Source organism: Thamnophis sirtalis, unplaced genomic scaffold (genome assembly GCF_051295495.1).
Source record: "Thamnophis sirtalis isolate CommonGarterSnake01/CBP01778 unplaced genomic scaffold, rThaSir2_p1.2 scaffold_9, whole genome shotgun sequence".
NCBI classification, from domain to species: domain Eukaryota; kingdom Metazoa; phylum Chordata; class Lepidosauria; order Squamata; family Natricidae; genus Thamnophis; species Thamnophis sirtalis.
In genome coordinates, this window is record NW_028261389.1 from 52,830,140 (window position 1) to 52,849,178 (window position 19,039).

At 36.9% G+C, this 19,039-nt stretch overlaps 1 protein-coding gene across 6 annotated transcripts in view; it reads right to left on the bottom strand.

Annotated features, from left to right (window-relative positions):
- Positions 1 to 12,069, bottom strand: part of IRAK4 (interleukin 1 receptor associated kinase 4) — a 45,411-nt gene extending 33,342 nt beyond the window's left edge. For 5 of the 6 annotated variants that reach the window (XR_015697770.1, XR_015697771.1, XM_087723559.1 and 2 more), the window contains exons 1-6: positions 11,946 to 12,069; positions 10,577 to 10,746; positions 9,550 to 9,695; positions 7,137 to 7,286; positions 2,384 to 2,544; positions 882 to 946 (exon numbers count right to left, since the gene is read on the bottom strand). Coding sequence is in view for 4 of the 6 variants with exons in the window: in XM_087723559.1 (XP_087579685.1) it covers positions 882 to 946; positions 2,384 to 2,544; positions 7,137 to 7,286; positions 9,550 to 9,695; positions 10,577 to 10,737 (683 nt within the window). In the remaining 2 variants the exon portion in view is untranslated. The remainder of the gene's footprint in view (positions 1 to 881; positions 947 to 2,383; positions 2,545 to 7,136; positions 7,287 to 9,549; positions 9,696 to 10,576; positions 10,747 to 11,945) is intronic. The other variant, XM_087723562.1, reaches the window with a different exon arrangement.
- Positions 12,070 to 19,039: the final 6,970 nt, after the last annotated feature.

Below are 19,039 nucleotides of genomic sequence, written 5' to 3' on the forward strand. Positions count from 1 at the left end.
TTTTTTTTTTTTGGCCTCTTCAAAATCTTGGTGCGTTTTATACTCCGAAAAATATGGTACTTCTAGCTTTGACTATAAATTGACTATGCAGGATAGAAACTGATTCAATGTCTTCAGTGACTGATCTCATATTTTTTACACAAAATATTCTGTGTTAATTTCTATGGATAGACCTGAAAATATTGCTTTCCAAAAATCTGATAGTCAATGTTTTGATTATTGAACACCAAATTACACATAATACTTAAGTTTTCAACTCTGCCAGTACCTATCAATGTTAGTTGATCAGATTTGTAGGGGAGAAATAAAAGCTGAATAATCTTGTTTCTACTTTGGGGCTCCCAATTTTGAGAGCAAATTAAATCTTGCATGACAGTTGTAAAGATATGAATGCTACCTGTCCATCTGGCCTGAGTTAGGGCAATAACTGATCTAACTAGATACAAACTAATATGGTGTTTTTTTTAAAAAACAACCCTACAAATTGGAATCTCAACATTATTGTATATACAAAATAAAAAAAACAAATGTTTATTTTAACAAATGAATAACCTAAAAATGCCACAAAACTACAAAGGTCTAAAAAGAGTAAATTTCATTGTAATTAGTGTAAACTACTTTTTATTTCATATATTCAGAATAGAGTATAAAACATAAACTCCCTAAACAATAAAAAATTGTACGTAAAATTAATTGGGAAATATGTTTTTGCAAATGAACAGTTCAGATCATCAAAATAGATGACTTCCAGAGGTCATGAGCACAAATATCTAATATTTCTACATATTTTCTACTAAGATTTCAACTTTAGCACTAAGACCAAATTTTAAATACCTAGCAATTTATTGCATATATTGCAATAATATTTTAACAACACTTACTTTCCCATAATCTTTATTTCCTGCTCAAATTGCTTTTTTAGGTCTTCAATACTTATATCTGCCAACTGCAATAAAATAAAAATGTATATGTGGTTGATAGAAAATATATATACTTATTTTTGCAAAGCCCTATTATGGTTGTTCACACATGATATGCCTTGATTTCATTACCTAAGAGAAAGTAAATAAACTGTAATTACCTGGGTTCATATCCTATATTGGCCAGAAACATGGCCTATTATCTATGATATCTCATTTAAAGAGGAAATCAAAGGGAACCGCTCTAGCTAATGATGGACTTCTAAAAATGCTTTATGATTCAGCATGTTATTTGAGTTCTGTTAATTGTGGCTGATTTAAATATCCATTGATATATTTCAATATAGTGTGAACAAAACAAATCAATTATGCTCTCAGTATCAGTAATTACCTGAATTTCTACTAATGTTTGTAGAACAGTACATTGAAGAACTTTGTCATAAATAATGTTTTCTACACAGGATTAAAATATGTTAGTAACTCAAAAATTTCTGAAGCATAATTGTTGTGACTCAGCAGCAGTCTTCTGTGAGTCTTTTCGGGATGCAAGATTAACTATGCAGCTGGGGCTCGTTAGGGGCATCTTCTGGGGATAAAAGGATAGATGGTGCCACGCCCTGGTTGCAGGAGTCAACGTTCCTTCGTTCGTTCAACATTCATTGATCATCGGTCGTGGTTTATTTGAGAGCACTTGGAGAAGTGATTTGCTTTCTGTAACCCTGATTCAAGGAGGCACTTGTAAGAGTTTTTGTTTTCTATTCTGTTATCTTCTTGAAAGAGACTTTATTTCTGTTTATTTTTGGGCTCGCAGCCAGTCTGAGCCGAGAACTGATAAAGAGAGTTCTTTTTAAGTTTGTTTGCCTGTTGTCTGTTAATCAGCGGAGAAGGGGGGACAGAACACATAATTATTTGAAATAATTTTCCTGCTTGACTTGTTAAAGAATTTTGTTCTTCCTCTGATTTTTTTACTAGATACTATAAATGTAGTGTGAAAGGAAGCATAAAATAGTTATTATTGCATGATTTTCTGGTCTCCTTTTATTACGTAATTCTTTAAATTAAATAGGCAACATAGCATATATCAAAGAATACTATTAGGGACGCGGTGGTTCAGTGGATAAGTCTCTGAGCTTGTCAATCAGAAAGGTCGGCAGTTTGGTGGTTCGAATCCCTATCACCACGTAAGCGCCTATTACTTGTCTCAGCTTCTGCCAACCTAGCAGTTCAAAAGCACCTAAAAATGCAAGTAGAAAAATAGGAACCACCTTTGGTGAGAAGGTAACAGCATTCTGTGCGCCTTTGGTTTTTAGTCATGCCGGCCACATGACCACAGACACGTCTTCGGACAGCGCTGGCTCTTCAGCTTTGAAACGGAGATGAGCACCGCCCCCTAGAGTCGGAAACAACTAGCACATATATGTGAGGGGAACCTTTACCTATTAGCAAAATAATTGAAAACTTACAGCTGTAAGTTTTTTCACTGCCACTGTTTGGCCGCTGATGCATCCTTTGTAAACCACTCCAAAGCCTCCTTCGCCAATCTTGTTGCCACCAGTTGACAGAGTTTGATCATCGAAGTTATTTGTGATACGTTTTAGCTCATAAAACAAGAAGCTTTTCAATCCTAGGCAGAAGCGAGGAGTCAGGAAGAACAAGTTGAGTGCAAATCACAAAACCATTTTAAGCATGGAATCTAGTATGATCTTAATGAATATGATTAACCAATACGGTCAAGTGTCAGGATTTAAAATAAATCTAGGGAAAACAAAAATACTAGCTATAAATATGAATACTAAACAAAAGGAAGAACCAGAAGGAATGATAGGATGTGAAATAGTTAACAAGGTCAAATATTTAGGAGTTCATATTTCAACCTCAAACGGGAAATTATATAAGTATAATTATGAATCACTTTGGCATAGTATACAGACAAGAGATGAAAAAATGGGACAAGTTACAGTTATCTTTGCTGGGAAGAATATCAGCAGTGAAAATGAATATTTTACCTAAATTTTTATTTCTTTTCCAAATGCTACCTATACTGAAAAAAGATGTCAACCTGTCAGAATGGCAGAAGGGTATCAATAAATTTGTATGGGCAGGAAAGAAGCCGAGAGTAAAACTAAAAATAATGCAAGATGTGCGTGAGAGGGGAGGTTTGAAATTACCCAACCTAAAATTATATTATGATGCAGTAGCATTATCTGTAATTAGTGATTGGATTGATTTAACAAATGATAGGATAGTTAATATCAATATGATCTGGTATATGGCTGGCATGCTTACCTGTTATACAACAAAAAATTGGACAAGAATTTTAAAAGTCGTATCTTAAGGATAGTTAATATCAATATGATCTGGTATATGGCTGGCATGCTTACCTGTTATACAACAAAAAATTGGACAAGAATTTTAAAAGTCGTATCTTAAGGAATGCTTTACTGCGGGTTTGGAAAAAATATCAATATAAATTAAATGATAAGATACCCATGTGGGCAATTCCTAGACATGCAATAGAAAATATGAACATAGCACAAAAACAGGATATAATTACTTACAGACAGCTTCTTACCCTAGAAAGCGGTGTATTACAACTAAAATCTTTAGATGTATTAAAAGAGGAAAAGGTAATTCAAACATGGTTTCAGTATGGACAGCTACAGGCTAGGTGGAAAATAGATAAAAAAATTGGTTTCTTGCAAGTCGAGGATAACTTATTTAAACAAATAAGAGATCAAAGTTTAAGGCATATAAAGAGAATATACAATGTATTAGTACAGATGGATTCCGAAACAGAATTAGTTAAAGACTGTATGATAAAGTGGGCTCAAAATATTGAAGAGCCAATAATGTTTGATACATGGGAAAGAATTTGGGTAAGAAATGTAAAATTTACACAAGCCCAAAACTTGAGAGAAAATTTTTATAAGATGTTTTATAGATGGCATTTGGATCCTAAAAAGTTGGCTTTTATGTATCCGAATTTACAAAACAAATGTTGGAGATGTGGTTCTCTCGATGCTACATATTTTCATATATGGTGGACTTGCAAAAAGGTTAAGGCATTTTGGATAAAAATATGGTGGATTATGCAAAATGTTCTTAAAAAAAGGATAAAGTTTATTCGTCAGTTATTTTTGTTAGGTATAATTACTGATTGTACAGCTGTAGAGATTAATTTGATTTTGCACTTAATAACTGCAGCTAGATTGTTAGTGGCACAATACTGGAAGAAGGAAGACTTGCCTACAATTCAAGAATGGACATTGAAAGTCACAAACTTAGCCGAGATGGCTAAAATATCTGCATATCTTAAGCATCACTCAAACGAGAGATACAAACGAGACTGGAAAAAATGGATTGATTATATACAAAATAAATACGGGACTAAGAAATTCCAGATAGCTTACGATTAAGATCAGGAATGATATAAATTGTTTAAAGTTAGCTTAGCAATGAGGAGCTAAGTTCAATGTAAAGATGTTATCAATTTTCTATTCTTTTTTCCAATATATTTTAGACTGTTTTTGTTAAAGATTTATACCGTGTATGGGTTCTGGGAAGTCGGGTGAGGGAAGGCTGGGGGGGGGGGGGGGGTTGGGGGGGATGGTAGGAAGGAGGGATATATATCAGGTTTGACGAGAGGTGTTAAATTTTAATGTAATTTGATTCCACATGTATACTGTCTTCTCTTATTTTTTTATTTTATTTTTCTCTTTAAAACTAGGATATGTTAAGTATATTGATATGGAAGCGGAAATACACCAATGAGAGGAAGAGTGGGAAGCAGAAGGGAAAAGAAAGATGGGAAGAGAGGGATAGGAGAGAGGGTAAGGGGGGGAAGATGAGGAGGATGATAAGGAGGAGTGGAATGTAGAGAGAGGAGAAGGAGAAAGGAAGGGGAAGTAGAGTAGGAAAGGATGATGGAGGGAAGATAGGAAGTAGGAGAGAGGTAGAAGAAAGAGGTGTATGGAGAGTAGAAGAGCTAATAATGAGTGTTAACTTTTTGGGGGGCGTTGATGACAAGAGGAACTGATGTAATCATTATTTAATACTAAATAATACATGTGATTGCATGTTATGAAAATGGAAATAAAAATGTTTAAAAAAAACATTTTAAGCATGGAAATCTTAAAATCCAAACTCTGCATTAATTTATTTACATATTGTAAATCACAATGCCCCAGTGCTATGCCATATAGTAATCTAAATATAATAAACAACATTATTACTAGGGCTCAGAGATTTTCCAATAACTATTATAATGACCCCATTTCTAAATGAAGCCTATTGTATATTGCATTACAATAATCCAACCAATCAGTGATCAATGTACAACAAAGTGGATCAAATTAAAGTTTCTAGACAGTGTTTGGAATCAAATATTTGAATGATGTTCGTCAAACACAATTAGTTTAATATACTGATGTAGATTTTCAAGGCTGGTATCTGTTGTACTTCAAGGTTTAGTTAGTGTGGTCTAGACCAGAGGTCACTAACCGGTGATCCGGGAGAAAATTTTGGTGGTCTGAGGCGCACCCAGGTAGAGGAGCTGCTGCAGGATGACCAATGGGCCAGTTCTGTGACTGCAGCTCTGAAATATGGGATTGGCCAGGCAGCTTCATGGTGGGCTGAGAATCTCAGCCATAAGAAGGAGCTAACTTTGCAGGAGATGCAATGTGCAAGAAATAGCACAGCTCTCGCTGGCTGGAACAAGGTAATGGTGCTGTTGCGGCAATGGGCGTTGCAGTGCAGGCGGGCCGAAGGTGGGGGGGGGGGGAGAGAGAGAGAGAGAGAGAAGAGAAGAGAAGAGAAAAGAGATTCCTCTGCTTTGTTTTCTGTGGGAAACGAGTCCAAATGGCTCTTTGAGTGTTTACGGTTGCAGAAACAGGCGACCAAGCTAAGTGCCTGAAGGAGCCCATGCCGTCACTGGGAGTCCAGGTGCTTCAATGAGTGGCTCACTGGATTCATATTACTGGTCCATAGGATTTAAAATTATGAATTTAGTGGTCCCTGAGGTCCATTGTAGGATTAGTGGAAATTTCCTTTGTTCTTAGGTATGATATCTTTCCAGCTTAAAGATTTGGTGGTTTATTAGGTTACTAATAAATAATTTAAGGCTTTTGTAAATGTTTACATTAATTTTAGCCAGAGCCATTACTTCATTTGTGCCTCTGACTACTAGAAATAACATTTAATAACATCTGACAGCAAGAGCTGGGAGGGGGGGTTGTCTACCACAAATAGTCCATAGGCTCCTATAGTCCAAATATCTCCTATATACTCCAAATGTTTCCTATATAGTCTAACAAGTTGCGCCTTTGACACTTGCAAGCAAACCTGTTACTGGACTTTTAAAAAAATATCTGGTATTTAGCTTAACAGTGATTAGGGGTGTTTAGACAAGGGCCCGGAGACAAATAATTCATAGCATAGTAAAAAAAAAATAACACCCAGAAGTAGTCAACTTGTATGATAATGATATAGAATTAAATAATTAATGGGAGTATTGTGGGATAGTTTTGCTTTGTACACATGTATGACAGTCATACAACTTTGTAACCAATAAGCAATTCTCTTAGTTTTGTTTCCTGTAGTAAATTGTATAAAAATAACTGTGCCTGATGTAAACTCCAGAGGTATCCTCTTCTGCTTCTGTACAGAAATAAAAGAGTTTTGCCTCTCCTCAATTCCCATCTGGACATTGGATTCTTCACAACAGGTTCTTGTACCTAGCCAGCCTTCTGGCCAAAAGCATTTTCAGAGACAAGATGGTTTGCTACACAGACCACAGGCAACTAAGCAGATCTGTCTTTATAGCCAGGTGCCCTGACTGCTGATTGACAATATTACAGTGTCAAGCCATAATACCCCAAATCCCCCTAAAAAGAAACAGCCTTGTTTCATGTTGTCAGGAGCTGTAAGTTTGTATATATCTACTAGCTTGTCATCATCTGAAATCAACCCCTATACTGGAATGGGCTAGCAAGGGTAAGGTATAGGGTCTTATTTTCTTTTGACCCCCAAAATAAGCACTTGGCCTTATTTTCAGGGAGGTCTTATTATTTTTGAGGTGCAGGAGGCAGTGAGCATGGTCACCTCATGGCTGCTGCTGTGTTGCAATATTTTCAGGGAGGGCTTATTTTCAGGGGAGGACTTGTTTTCGGGAAAACAGTGTAAAAGATGAGTTAACGTTTGGAAAGGATAACAGTCTACCTGTATCATTAAGGTGTCTGTTGTTGTTCGCTGAACTCAGATCACAACTATTTGATGTTAGGTGACCTTCACTTGGATCCAGGGATAACCATTCAGGTGATATTTTCTTGCCTTCTACGAGAGGTCCCTTTTTATGTAGGAGTACAGCTTCTGGCAAGGATAGACAGGGTCATATTTTCATCATGCTTACAGAAACTGCCATTAAATAAAATTATATAAATGCCAGAAAATGCATTCATCCTAGAACACTTTAAAAAGGTGTAAGGAATGAATTATACTTGACTAATCACTTAGTCTCTTAAGCATACTAAGGGACTAACATAAAGTTATAATGTGAGTCACCTAAAATGGTATGAAAACTTGGGGCTGGTTAAATTGTGAATGATGGCCTTCACCACAGTTTACAACCACAATTTTTCATAATATGTGTCTCTCATAATCTGAAAGATTCCTCAATTATAAACTTGAAAATTTTGCCATCATTTCTACCCCACTGAATAAAAGAGATTTTTAATATATAGTATAAAACAGAAAAATACTAGTCCTTTCACATACATAAAAAGCTGTTTTCTTTTCCTAACTATTGATATTTAGTTCTAACTACATGAGTTTCTTCAAATCCAGATGAAAAAAATTAAAGTCCTGAAAATACTATCCATTTCATTTTTTTTAAAAAAAACCTATTACCGTATTTTTTGGAGTATAAGATGCACTGAAGTATAAGATGCACCTAGCTTTTGGGGAGGAAAACAAGGGGGGAAAATTCTGCCTCTGCCTCCTAGCAATTTGCCTCCTTGCAACAAACAGCAAAGAAGATATACAATGTTTGTGGTGTTACATTTCAGACTATACTTGTACAGATGCTGTTAAAATTGATGTGGCTTCCTGGAAATATACATCATTCTCTGCTTTTTAAAAGAAGATACAATAGCACCGAGCCTCTTCAGATCAAGCATTTATTTTAAAAAGCTTCTTCACTTTGTTAAGTTGTCTAGAACAATAATAAAGCAGTCTTTAAAAAATAAGTCTAATAATTTGAACATTCTATAGGCATTTATAGTTATTGACTTACCTCCTTGCAGCAAACAGCAAACAGCCTGTTTCAGTTTAGCCTGATTAGAAGGGAAAAAAATTCTGCCTCTGCTTCCCAACAATTTGCCTCCTTGCAGCAGTTTCACTTTAATTTCAGTTTCAGCACTGGCTTCCCAATGATCAGCTGTTTCAGGCTGCAGGGATTGCTATAGCCCCGTGATGGCAAACCTATGGCACACCACAGATGGCACGCAAAGCCTTTGTTAGGGCATGCGAGGTGTTGCCCTGTCAGCTTTGGCCTTCTTTTAAGATCATTTTTTGCCTTCAGGAGGCTTCCTGGAGGGCGAAAAATAGTCCTACGAGCAAACCTGAAGTCCATTCCCAACTTCCAATTTGCCTGTAGGGCTGGTTTTTCACGCTCCGGAGACTTCAGGGAAGCTCCTGAAGCCTCCGGAGGGCCTCTGGGGGTGGAGGCTGTTTTTGCCCTCCCCAGGCTCTTAGAAAGCCTCTGAAGCATGGGGAGGGCAAAACAAGTGCACCAAAAGTGGGGGAGCACTGGTCGCACATGCATGTGCACTGGTGTCGCCCGTGCATTCGTGCTGGTGTGCACATAGCATTATGGGTGTGGTCATGCCCGTGCACGACCCCCCTGCACTCCCCCCGCTTTTGGCATGCAAGCTAAAAAAGATTAACCATCACTGCCATAACCTATTGCCGCCTTCGCAAACCCCATTTTCCCCGTTTGCTGCAAGGAGGTAAATTGCTGGGAGAGAGGCCAAAGGGCGGAGGCAGGGCTACATTTGGTGTATAAGACTCATTCTCTTTTGGGGGGGGGAAGGTACATCTTATACTCCGAAAAATACAGTAATTCAAAAGCATAACCTTACTAACCATATCAGTAAATGTAATAATAAATGAAGTTTTTTTAAATGTAAATTTTAATTGTAGCCTTAGTATATTCAGTATACTTAATATAAAGTAGCCTCACTTTGTGGTAGTTATTCAATTATGCTAGCCAAGAATGTTTGACTACAATATGCATAATTGATAAAATCTGTGAGAACTTGTGCTTCACATAAAGAAAGCTAATCAGGGTTTACCTGTACTATCTCTTCCACTGTCAAATCATGTTCTAGGACTCTAGGTCATCTGGTAAGAGGATAGTGATTTATGTGTACTCTCTACAGAAGTTTCAGGCAAAGATTGCTAATAATGTTTGGTTCACTACAGTTTAACCACGGTTTAAAAATGATAATGGCTAGGTTTCATATTAGCAATAAGCCAGAACAAAACATGTACTATCATAGCTGAATTGTATGAAATCAACATTTTCAAGAAAACAAAATGCTTGTGTGAAAGATAAAGTGTAGATCGAAATTACCTGGAATCAAAAGACTTGCTGGTGCCAAAAACTGATTTCTGATGAGAAGGTCCACCAAATCTCTAACTGTACAATTTAATGTTCCCCAATCATAAAGTAATTCACAGGTGGGACTTTTTCCTACTTGTTTTAATGCTTCAAATCGCCTTTAAGATATATACATATGTTAAAGAATTAGCTATTATTTATTTAAAAAATGTGACATGTTTAACCATTTTAGTTGCACTTTTGCTATTAAGTTTTTAGTCCAAGCCTGAACAGCTAAACATTAAATATTCTGCCAGCTATAAAGTAGTAGTATACATGAACCTACTGTCTTAAATAATTAATATAATAGTGCGAAGCATGTGCTCAGCAAACCGGTAGGACCGCCTGTAAGAACCCACCACTGCTGTTGGACAACCCCAAACTGTAGACACCTAAGTCTTATTTTGGACACTCGTGGGTACTGCAGGCCACTTCAGCTGACTGCTAGTTCAGCAGTTCAGCGGTTCAAATCTCACCAGCTCAGGGTTGACTCAGCCTTCCATCCTTCCGAGGTGGGTAAAATGCGGACCCAGATTGTGGGGGCGATATGCTGACTCTGTAAACCGCTTAGAGAGGGCTGAAAGCCCTATGAAGCGGTATATAAGTCTAACTGCTATTGCTAATCTTTCAGTGAAAACCTACAAGCAATACAATATCAACGTGATCCAATACAGCTTCTCACATCTCTAGTCTAGATATACGAGCAGAAGAAAACTCAGACAGGGTCCATCTCAAAGGTTGACTTTTACTCCCTCACCTTAGCGATGTCCCAACAGCAGCTGTTCTAACAATTTTTTGTTCCCTCACTCCAACTACCAATCACTCACAGTGAGCATGCTTGAGCATCCACTAGTTCTATTGCCCTCATTTTCAATGACCAAATTATTTAGCAAGTTGCAAACTAACTCTAGCTAAAATAAAGGGGTTAAGTGACTATATAAATTTATTAAAAACTTAAATAAATATGTAACAATCTTCCCCTTTAGTTTCCATACCTTACCTCATTTGCATTTGGTTGTATCGTTTTGCACCAGATAAATCAGTTATATCAGCAGCTAATTTTTTCCATCCTTCTTGTGGATCAATGAAATCTGCCAGCTGTCTCATCATTCCATAGCCAAGAGAACGTACATAAGTAGAAGGTGTTATGGAATTTGTCATTTTTGAATCCTGACAAATGCAAATGAAGTTGCCTTTAAGCACTCTTTTTTAATAATCCAAGATTATACACTAACCCCAAGGCTGTAATGCATGTTTCATTTGTATTTTAATTTTACAAGTTTTTCCATAGTACTGGTTATAATGCAGTATTTGATTATTATGTCCCTACAAGTTTTGAATTATTTTAGCAGCTTCTTTTCAAAACATTCAATCATCCATCACACATATTCTCCTGCCAAATAAATGTGAGCTGATCCCTTTAAAGGATAACAAATACAGATATTCGAAAGAAAAAAATAAATAAGTTATTCTTTTACATAAAGTGTAAAATGTGACACGAAGGTATAAGACTCTGGGTGCTGTTTTTCTTGATCACATGACCATGGGATATGGCATAAATATGAACCAGTTGCCAACCAGTTGATCACATGACCATGCAACAGTCATCAGTGTGAAAAATGGCCATAAGTCACTTTTTTTGGTGCCTTGTAACTTTGAAGTCACTAAATGAAGTGTGGTAAATTGAGGATTACCTGCATAACGCAATTTCTTATTATCCTGTAATACCCTAGCCTTAACCCTCAACTACATATTTATATTCATCCATAGCATGTACTTCACAAACATAACAGGATACACTATAGCAAAAGTATACTGGGCAGATCTGCTATCATAAAAAGTGAAACGCATATAAGCTAATTAACTAATCTACAATACCTCCCCCCAAAAAACAACTTCCTGTGCATGTTTGTGTGGGAGACAAAGCTGAGAACTTATTTTAAAGAGAAGGGGCTTTAGGAAACTTCTTAAAAGAGCCGTAAAGCATTGGGCGGAGGGAAGGTTGGAAGAGAAAATGCAAAAAACAAAAGAGATCCCTTCCCAGGGTTTACGTCCATTCTTAATATAGTTTACTTAATTTTTATGCTATTTTTCACGTTATGCCAAATTGTAAAGAAACTGAAGTTTTTAAAAAAATCTCAGTATGATGTTGAATTAAATTGCCATCCACTAGCAGGAATTCTGTAGCTGGCTGCCCGCCCAACCACAGAACTGCTGCCGAAAGTCTTTTTCTGGGAGGCCACGCAGTAGAAAATCTGAGCTCAGCCTACCCCACAGGGCGGTTCTTTTCAAGAAAAATGACCCGTAAATCTGCCGCCTTCAACTCCAGATGAAGAGGTAGAGTCGAAATCTAGTAAATAAATACTTACTTATAACATAAGGAAGCGCCGCAGGTCTCACTTGGAGTATTTGCGCTCCGACCCACCTAAGTAGGAAAAAAACAGCCCCACCTCCCAGCCTCATAACCCGGTTGCTCAAGACGGGAACTTCCTCTTCCCCTTATCCGGGTTTCGTGCGCTCTCTCTCGAAACGAGCCTGCGCAGACATTAACGCTCTCTCTCCGCAGGCTCGGCCCATTGGGACGGGTGTCGGGGAAGTCATTGGTTGATGCCGTTAGTGAGACGCTACGCTCTTCTTTTTCTCTATCCCGGTTATTGGCCCCAGTGAACCTGCAATGAGCTGTTAATCGGCCGCTTCAATCGTCTAATTTGCTAGTGTTAGATTGTGGTGCGCTCCTCTCTGCCTGACTCCCCCTTATTTTCTCTGTTGGGTGGCGGATGGAAAAGCTCGATGCGGCTCTCGGCCGCCGAGAAGCTTCATTACTTTTTATTGACGTGACGCATCAACAGAGGCCGTAGGATTGTGCGCACCGAGTCCGTCGGGTAAGATCCGGCAGCTGCACAGATGGTCTTGAGAGTTATAGGGAACCCTCCTTTGATGCCAGTCGCTGCCCTCTCAGTTCACACGCGAAGGTTAGAATAATCTCCGCGTAGAGAAGAGCCTGAGGACCAACTGCTTGCTTTAAAAAAAAATTTCATTATACATTTTCCTTTATTATGCATCACATTTCCAGTTTTGCAACGACAGTGTACTGGCTGTATCCAGTCCTTTTTAAGCATACGTAGTTTTATACACCCTGATTATAACCCTTATTCTCGTAGTCATACAATGTAGGCTCCGGAGGCTTTCCTAAAGCCTGGGGAGAGCAAGAAACGGCCCAACGGCCCAATCGAAACTTTGTTCCCGGAAGTCCCATGCTAAGTAATGCACCGTTTCCTCTTTCTCCTTAAGTTCCATCGTTAACCTGTCCGATTCGGCACATTCTAATATTTTCTTTATTACCTTTTCATCTATAGGTAAAGTTTTGTTTTTTCAACTTTGTGCATATGTGATTCTAGCTGCTGTTATTACATGCAATGTTAAGTATGCGATTCTTTTATAGTATTTCCCCAGTAATATACCTAATAAGAACAGAAGTTCGGAAATGATCCATTTCCACCTTCCGGATGGCGGGCGGGGGGCGTTTTCACTCTCCCCAGGTGGGTGGGGCGGATTCCATTGTGGGTTTGGGTTCGCGCATGCACAATTTTGGCACGCCTTTAAAAAAAGATTAGCCATCACTGGTATAGAGTGTTATGGTACAACTATGAAAATAATGGTTATAACTATGACATACAATATTATGTATTTAAAGGGGATACGTTGTAAGACTACGAGAATAATGGTTATAATCAGGGTGTATACTACTGATATGTATGCTTAAAAAGGACTTGATACAGCCAGTACATTGTTGTTGCAAAACTGGAAATGTGATGTATAATAAAGGAACATGTATAATAAAAATATTTTATTACCTTTTCATATATAGGTATAGTTTTGTTCTTTCAATTTTGTGCATATGTGATTTTAGCTGCTGTTATTACATGTAATGTAAGTATGTGATTCTTTTATAGTATTTCCCCAGTAGCATATCTAGTAAGAATAGTTCTGGTTTTAGATCTATTTTTTTTTCCAAGAATTTTTTTGCCCTCTTACATATCATATTAAGTATACATTCACATGGTTATTCTTCTTTACATTTATCATTTTTATACATTTATTATTTCATTTAATAGGTTATAATATACAGTTTGGGTTGCTTTATTTATCATCCCTTCCTCCTGTTGTAACACCACCTTATTTTCCCTTTTCTCCCTCTCTACTTCCTTCCTTCCTCCTCTCCTTTCTCTTCCTTCTTCCCTTCCCTTTCTCCTACTCCTACTCTTCCCCTTCCTACCCTCTCCTCTTCCTCTACCTTCCATCCTCCTCTCCTTACTTTTTTCTTCTTTCCCCTATCTTCCTTTCCTTCTCTCCTCCTCTCTCTTTCTTTTCTATTATTGTAGGTGTCTCGTTCAGGTCTCAGTTTATGTTTCCTTGGGATAGTATTTCCACAAACCCAAATATAATTTGATATCATTTCTTATTCCGTTACCTTCGCTAATCTATCCTAACTATATTTCCCCCCTCTTTATGTCTCGCTCTTAGATATATTCTTATATATTTAATATTTTCTTTTCTGTTTTCCCCTTCTTCCCCCTTTTCCATTTAACAGTGCATCGTCTGGGTTCTATATCTTCTATCTTCTTTTCTAGTTTCCTTTCTCTAGCCAATCATAGAATCTTCCCCATGTCTTGAAGTACTCCGGTTTCTCTTTATCCTTTATTTTCATTGTCAACCTATACATCTCTGCACAATCTAATATCTTTTTTTACTATATCTTCATCTGTTGGTAGCTTATTTAATTTTCAATTTTGGCCAAATACAATTCTTGATGCTGTAGTTACATGTCTAATCAAATAAGTATCCTCTTTCTTGAATTTCTCTGGGATAATACCTAGTAAAAATATCTCTGATCTAAAATTTCTTGTAACATTTTCTTTAACCATACTCTTATTTCCTTGCTTTTGCACATGTCCACCACATATCATAATAGGAATCTATTGCTTGTTGACACTTCCAACATTTCGCTCATTTGTCTTTAAACATCTTTGCTAATTTTTCCAGTGACATGTGCCATCTATAGAACATTTTGTATAAGTTTTCTTTGTAAGCTGTTGACATGGTTAATTTATAGTTCCTTTCCCACAGTTGTTGCCACTTTTCTAACTCAATCATGTGATCAATATTCTTTGGCCAAGTTACCATTGTATCTTTAACCACTTCTTCTAACCTAGTTCTTAATAGGTAGCTATATAGTTTCTTAATTATTCTTTTTTCCTTTCCCATAAGTATCTTATCCAACTCTGAACTTCCTAAGTTAAAACCATAGTCCCTTCTATCTTTTTTATACCTTGATTGTATTGGCAATTGTGAAAATCATCCTGTATCAATCCCATATTTTTCTAATTCTTGTTTTTGTTTTAGTTCCGCCCTTTCTGTTAAGATATCTTTGTATGTAATAATATTTTTCATACTACAAATATTTGGATGTGTCAATGCTTCCATTGTTGAAAGTCACATTGGTATTTATAAATAGGGTTTCCCTTTCACTCTTTCCCATATTGTCCACAATCCATTCCTTACATAATGTCTTTGAAAATAGCCATGTACCTCACTTTTACCATACCACAAAAAACCATGCCAACCTAGTTGCAAATCATGACCTTCCAATGTTAATAATCTTGTATTACTCAGTAAGATCCATTCTTTCATCCAAGCTAATTCTGCTGCTTGATAATACAATTCCCAGTTTGGTAATCCAAATCCACCGCAAACACTTGCATCTTGCAACATTTTTATATTAATTCTTGCTTTTTCTTCCTGCCATATATATTTCCCCTCTATTTTATTCATACTTTCAAAATATTTTTTCTCTAATTTTATCGGTATTGTTTGAATAAGTATAGCAGTCTTGGTAGTATATTCATCTTTACTACTGCTATTCTTCCCATCAATGATAATTGTAGGTTTTTCCATCTTTCTAGATCTATTTCTATTTGTTTTCTCACCTTATAATAGTTATCCTCCTTTAGTGTTACACATATTGATGTCAATTGAATACCCAAATATTTCACTTTTTTCACCACCTGTATTTCCAGTTTCCCCATCAACTCTCTTTTCTGTTTTTCTGTCATATTTTTCACCAGAATTGTTTTATCTTTATTAATCTTCAAGCCGCCTACTTCTCCATATTCTTCTATTATTTCAACTAGTCTTGGTCCTGCTTCTATTGGATCTTCCATAATGAACACCAAATCATCTGTGAATGCTTGTAATTTATATTCTTATTTCTTGACCCTCATCCCTTTTACCTCTTTATTTTGTTGTATTTCTCTATTCCAAATCTCTAGTGTCAGTATAAATAATAATGGCGATAGTGGACATCCTAGTCTAGTTCCCTTCGTTATCTCTATCTTTCCTATCATCTCACCATTTACCATTACTTTTGCTGATTGGTTATTGTATATCGTTTTGATCATATTTATGAATCTCTCACCAAATCCCATCATTTGAAATTGCATTATCATAAATTGCCAGTTCACATTATCAAAGGCCTTGTCAGCCTCTGCTTCGCTGCTGCTTCGGCTGCCATTGAAACGGGGAGGGGGGGCATGGTATTTGGGAGGGGAATCATTATGTGCTGGAGGAGTGTTATTAGAAGCTGTCCTGACCATCTCTCTGCGCATGTGGAAGAAGGGAGTTTTCTGCCAAGGCCAACTGTCCAGCATTCCAGCCTGATGATGCTTTCTGAAGATATCTCCCACCTGACAGTTGGGTGAATTATTATTGGAGTATGAAATGGGGTGCCAAGGGGAGGGGATTGAATTATACATGATATCCATTGCTTTCGCGCCAATTTACTCAGACTCAGCTTTGTTTTGCTACTTATCGTTTGTAATTAGTAAAAGTACACTTAATTCTAAGAATGGAGTTGAGTGGTTTCTTTCCTGATTATTAAATGAAGCAGCACCTGACAGGCCTTTTGTGCATCCAGAAATAACAGTGCCATTTGCTTCTCTGGGTGGGCTTCATAGTACTTTAGTGTATTCAATACAATTCGCATATTCTCTTTATCTGTCTCTTAGGGAGAAATCCATTTTGTTCTATGTGTTCATTTAAAAGTCTCTTCTTTCTGTCATTGATGCAAAAATGTTTAGTAGTGAAATAGGTCTATAGTTTTTTACTTGTTGTAGATCTGACTCTTCTTTTGGTATAAGCATTATATAAGCCTCCGTCCATGGTATCTTTGCCTCCCTTAGTAAGTCATTAAATAATTTCAATATTACATTGCTTAATACTTCTTGTAGTGTTTGGTACAGTTTGCTGGTAATCCATCTGGTTCTGGTGTTTTCCCCTTCTTTTGCCTTTTGATACCTTCTATTACCTCCATCATTGTAATTCTTCTAGCGCCTTCTTAAATTTTTCTAGTATATTAGTTATTCTAGTTTTCTCTAAGAATTGTCTTATTTTCCCTTCTGGTAACCTTTCATCAACATCTTGTTATGATAGTTTGTTAAAATGTTGCAGCAGATTGTGGTTTGTAATCTACTTACGAAAGAGCAGGACTTGAGACCACGAAAGTGAGAGAAACAGGTTTATTGGATGCATCGAGTTCAGCGTGTTCACACACCAAAATCTGAACTGCCTGAGCTCTGCCCAGGATCCTACTTTTATGCCGTGTTCCACACGGTACATTCTCAAGGCGTTTCCATACATGAGACAAGCATGACATTTAAAAAAGGGGAAGTTCATTTGGACTGTTACAGCAAAGGACATAGGAAAAATATAAAAAAGAGAAGTTCCTATTTCGTCTTAAGCTGTCAGCAGCTTTTACTTCTGTTCTATCTCTCACCCACGTCTGGCTTCCTGTGCCTCCACTTTACAGAGTCTTGCCACACTGTCCAGCCCTATTTCTAATACTTATGAGGAAGTTGGAGAGAAAAGTTCACTCCAGCTAAAAGTCAACTTTGGGACTCCAGGGCACTAGAATGAAAAGCCAAGCTAATATGAATTTTTAAGGTCCATTCTATTAAGACCACCTAACCTGGCCAGCCACTGGTGGGTTTACCTGTGCAACCCCTGCTGCATCAATAATAGTTCTCAATTATTTTTTTCTTTTCTCCATTTGAATGTTGTAGATTCCCTTCTTCATCCACCAGTTGGCTTATCAGCTTTTTTTTCTCTTTCCTTTTTCAACTTGTAAGCCAGCCAACATCCTGGTTTATTTGCATTTTCAAAAAAGTCTTGTTTTGCTGATTTTATTTTGTTTGCCAGATCTTCATTTTCTATCAGGTTCAGTTTATGTTTTTGCAGTTCCAACATATTTTTTCCTTTTTTGTTTTGTGGGTTTTGCTGCAGCTCCATCTCCAAACTTTTATATTCTAATTCCAACTTCTTTTGAGTTTGTCTGTTCTGCCTATTCTTTTCCCTAAGTATGTCATTGTGAGGCCTCTAATATATGCATTACATTCTGTAATGATGTGTCTTCCTTTTTATTTTCCTGGAAGAAATACATCAGTTATTTTTCCATATATTGCTGGAAGCTTTTTTCATTTAATAGTCTTGAGTTTAAAGTCCATCTCCCCTTTTTCCTCTGTCCCTTCCAAGTCATTATTATTGGATTATGATCAGCCCATGTGCTCATGTCTATGTCTATCTTGAATGTTTTGAGTATTAGCTCTGTTGACATCCACATTGTATCTATTCTTGACCAAGACGTTGTCTACTGTTTGAGTAGAAAGTATATTGTCTTTCTTTCAGGTGTCTTATTCTCCAAACATCTTGCAAATTTAATTCTTCCGCCATTGTGAACAATGTTTTGGGTAGGGTTTTCCTCGGCTTCTTGTTCATCTTTATGGATTTATGGTTGATTCCGTTATTTACAATTGCATTAAAATCTCCTAGTATACATATATCTTCATATTCATATTGTATTATCTTTTTGTATAGTTTGCCAAAAAATTCTTCTTGTTTATCATTTGGGGGCATATATTGCCATTAATAATAGCTTTCTCAAATTCATTATTATCTCCACCATCAGTATTCTCCCCTCCCCACCTTCAAAAATTATATTTGATTGAATTGTCTTTCTAATGTATAGTGCTATTCTCTTTTAACTTTGGTCAGCCAGAGTTGTGTATAAATTACCCAGTTTTACCTGTTCCAAAAATTTCGTGTTTCCTTCTAATATGTATTTCTTGTAAGCATATAATGTCCAGTTTCATTTTCTCTAATTTGTTGAATATTATTCTTCTTTTTATTGTGGAGTTTAGTCCGTTTATATTTATTGAGTTTACTTTTATTTTGTCCTCCATGTCATTGGTTTAGTTGATGTGGTCATTCTTAGCTCCCACTGCTCCTTTGTCTCTTTGGTCCTTGCTCCTTCTCTTAGCACTTTCTCTTCCTGTTCTTTCTCCATCTTCCTTTGATCTTTCCCCTTAGCTTCCTAGCATTTGGCTCCTCCCTCTTCTCTTACCAGCATTCC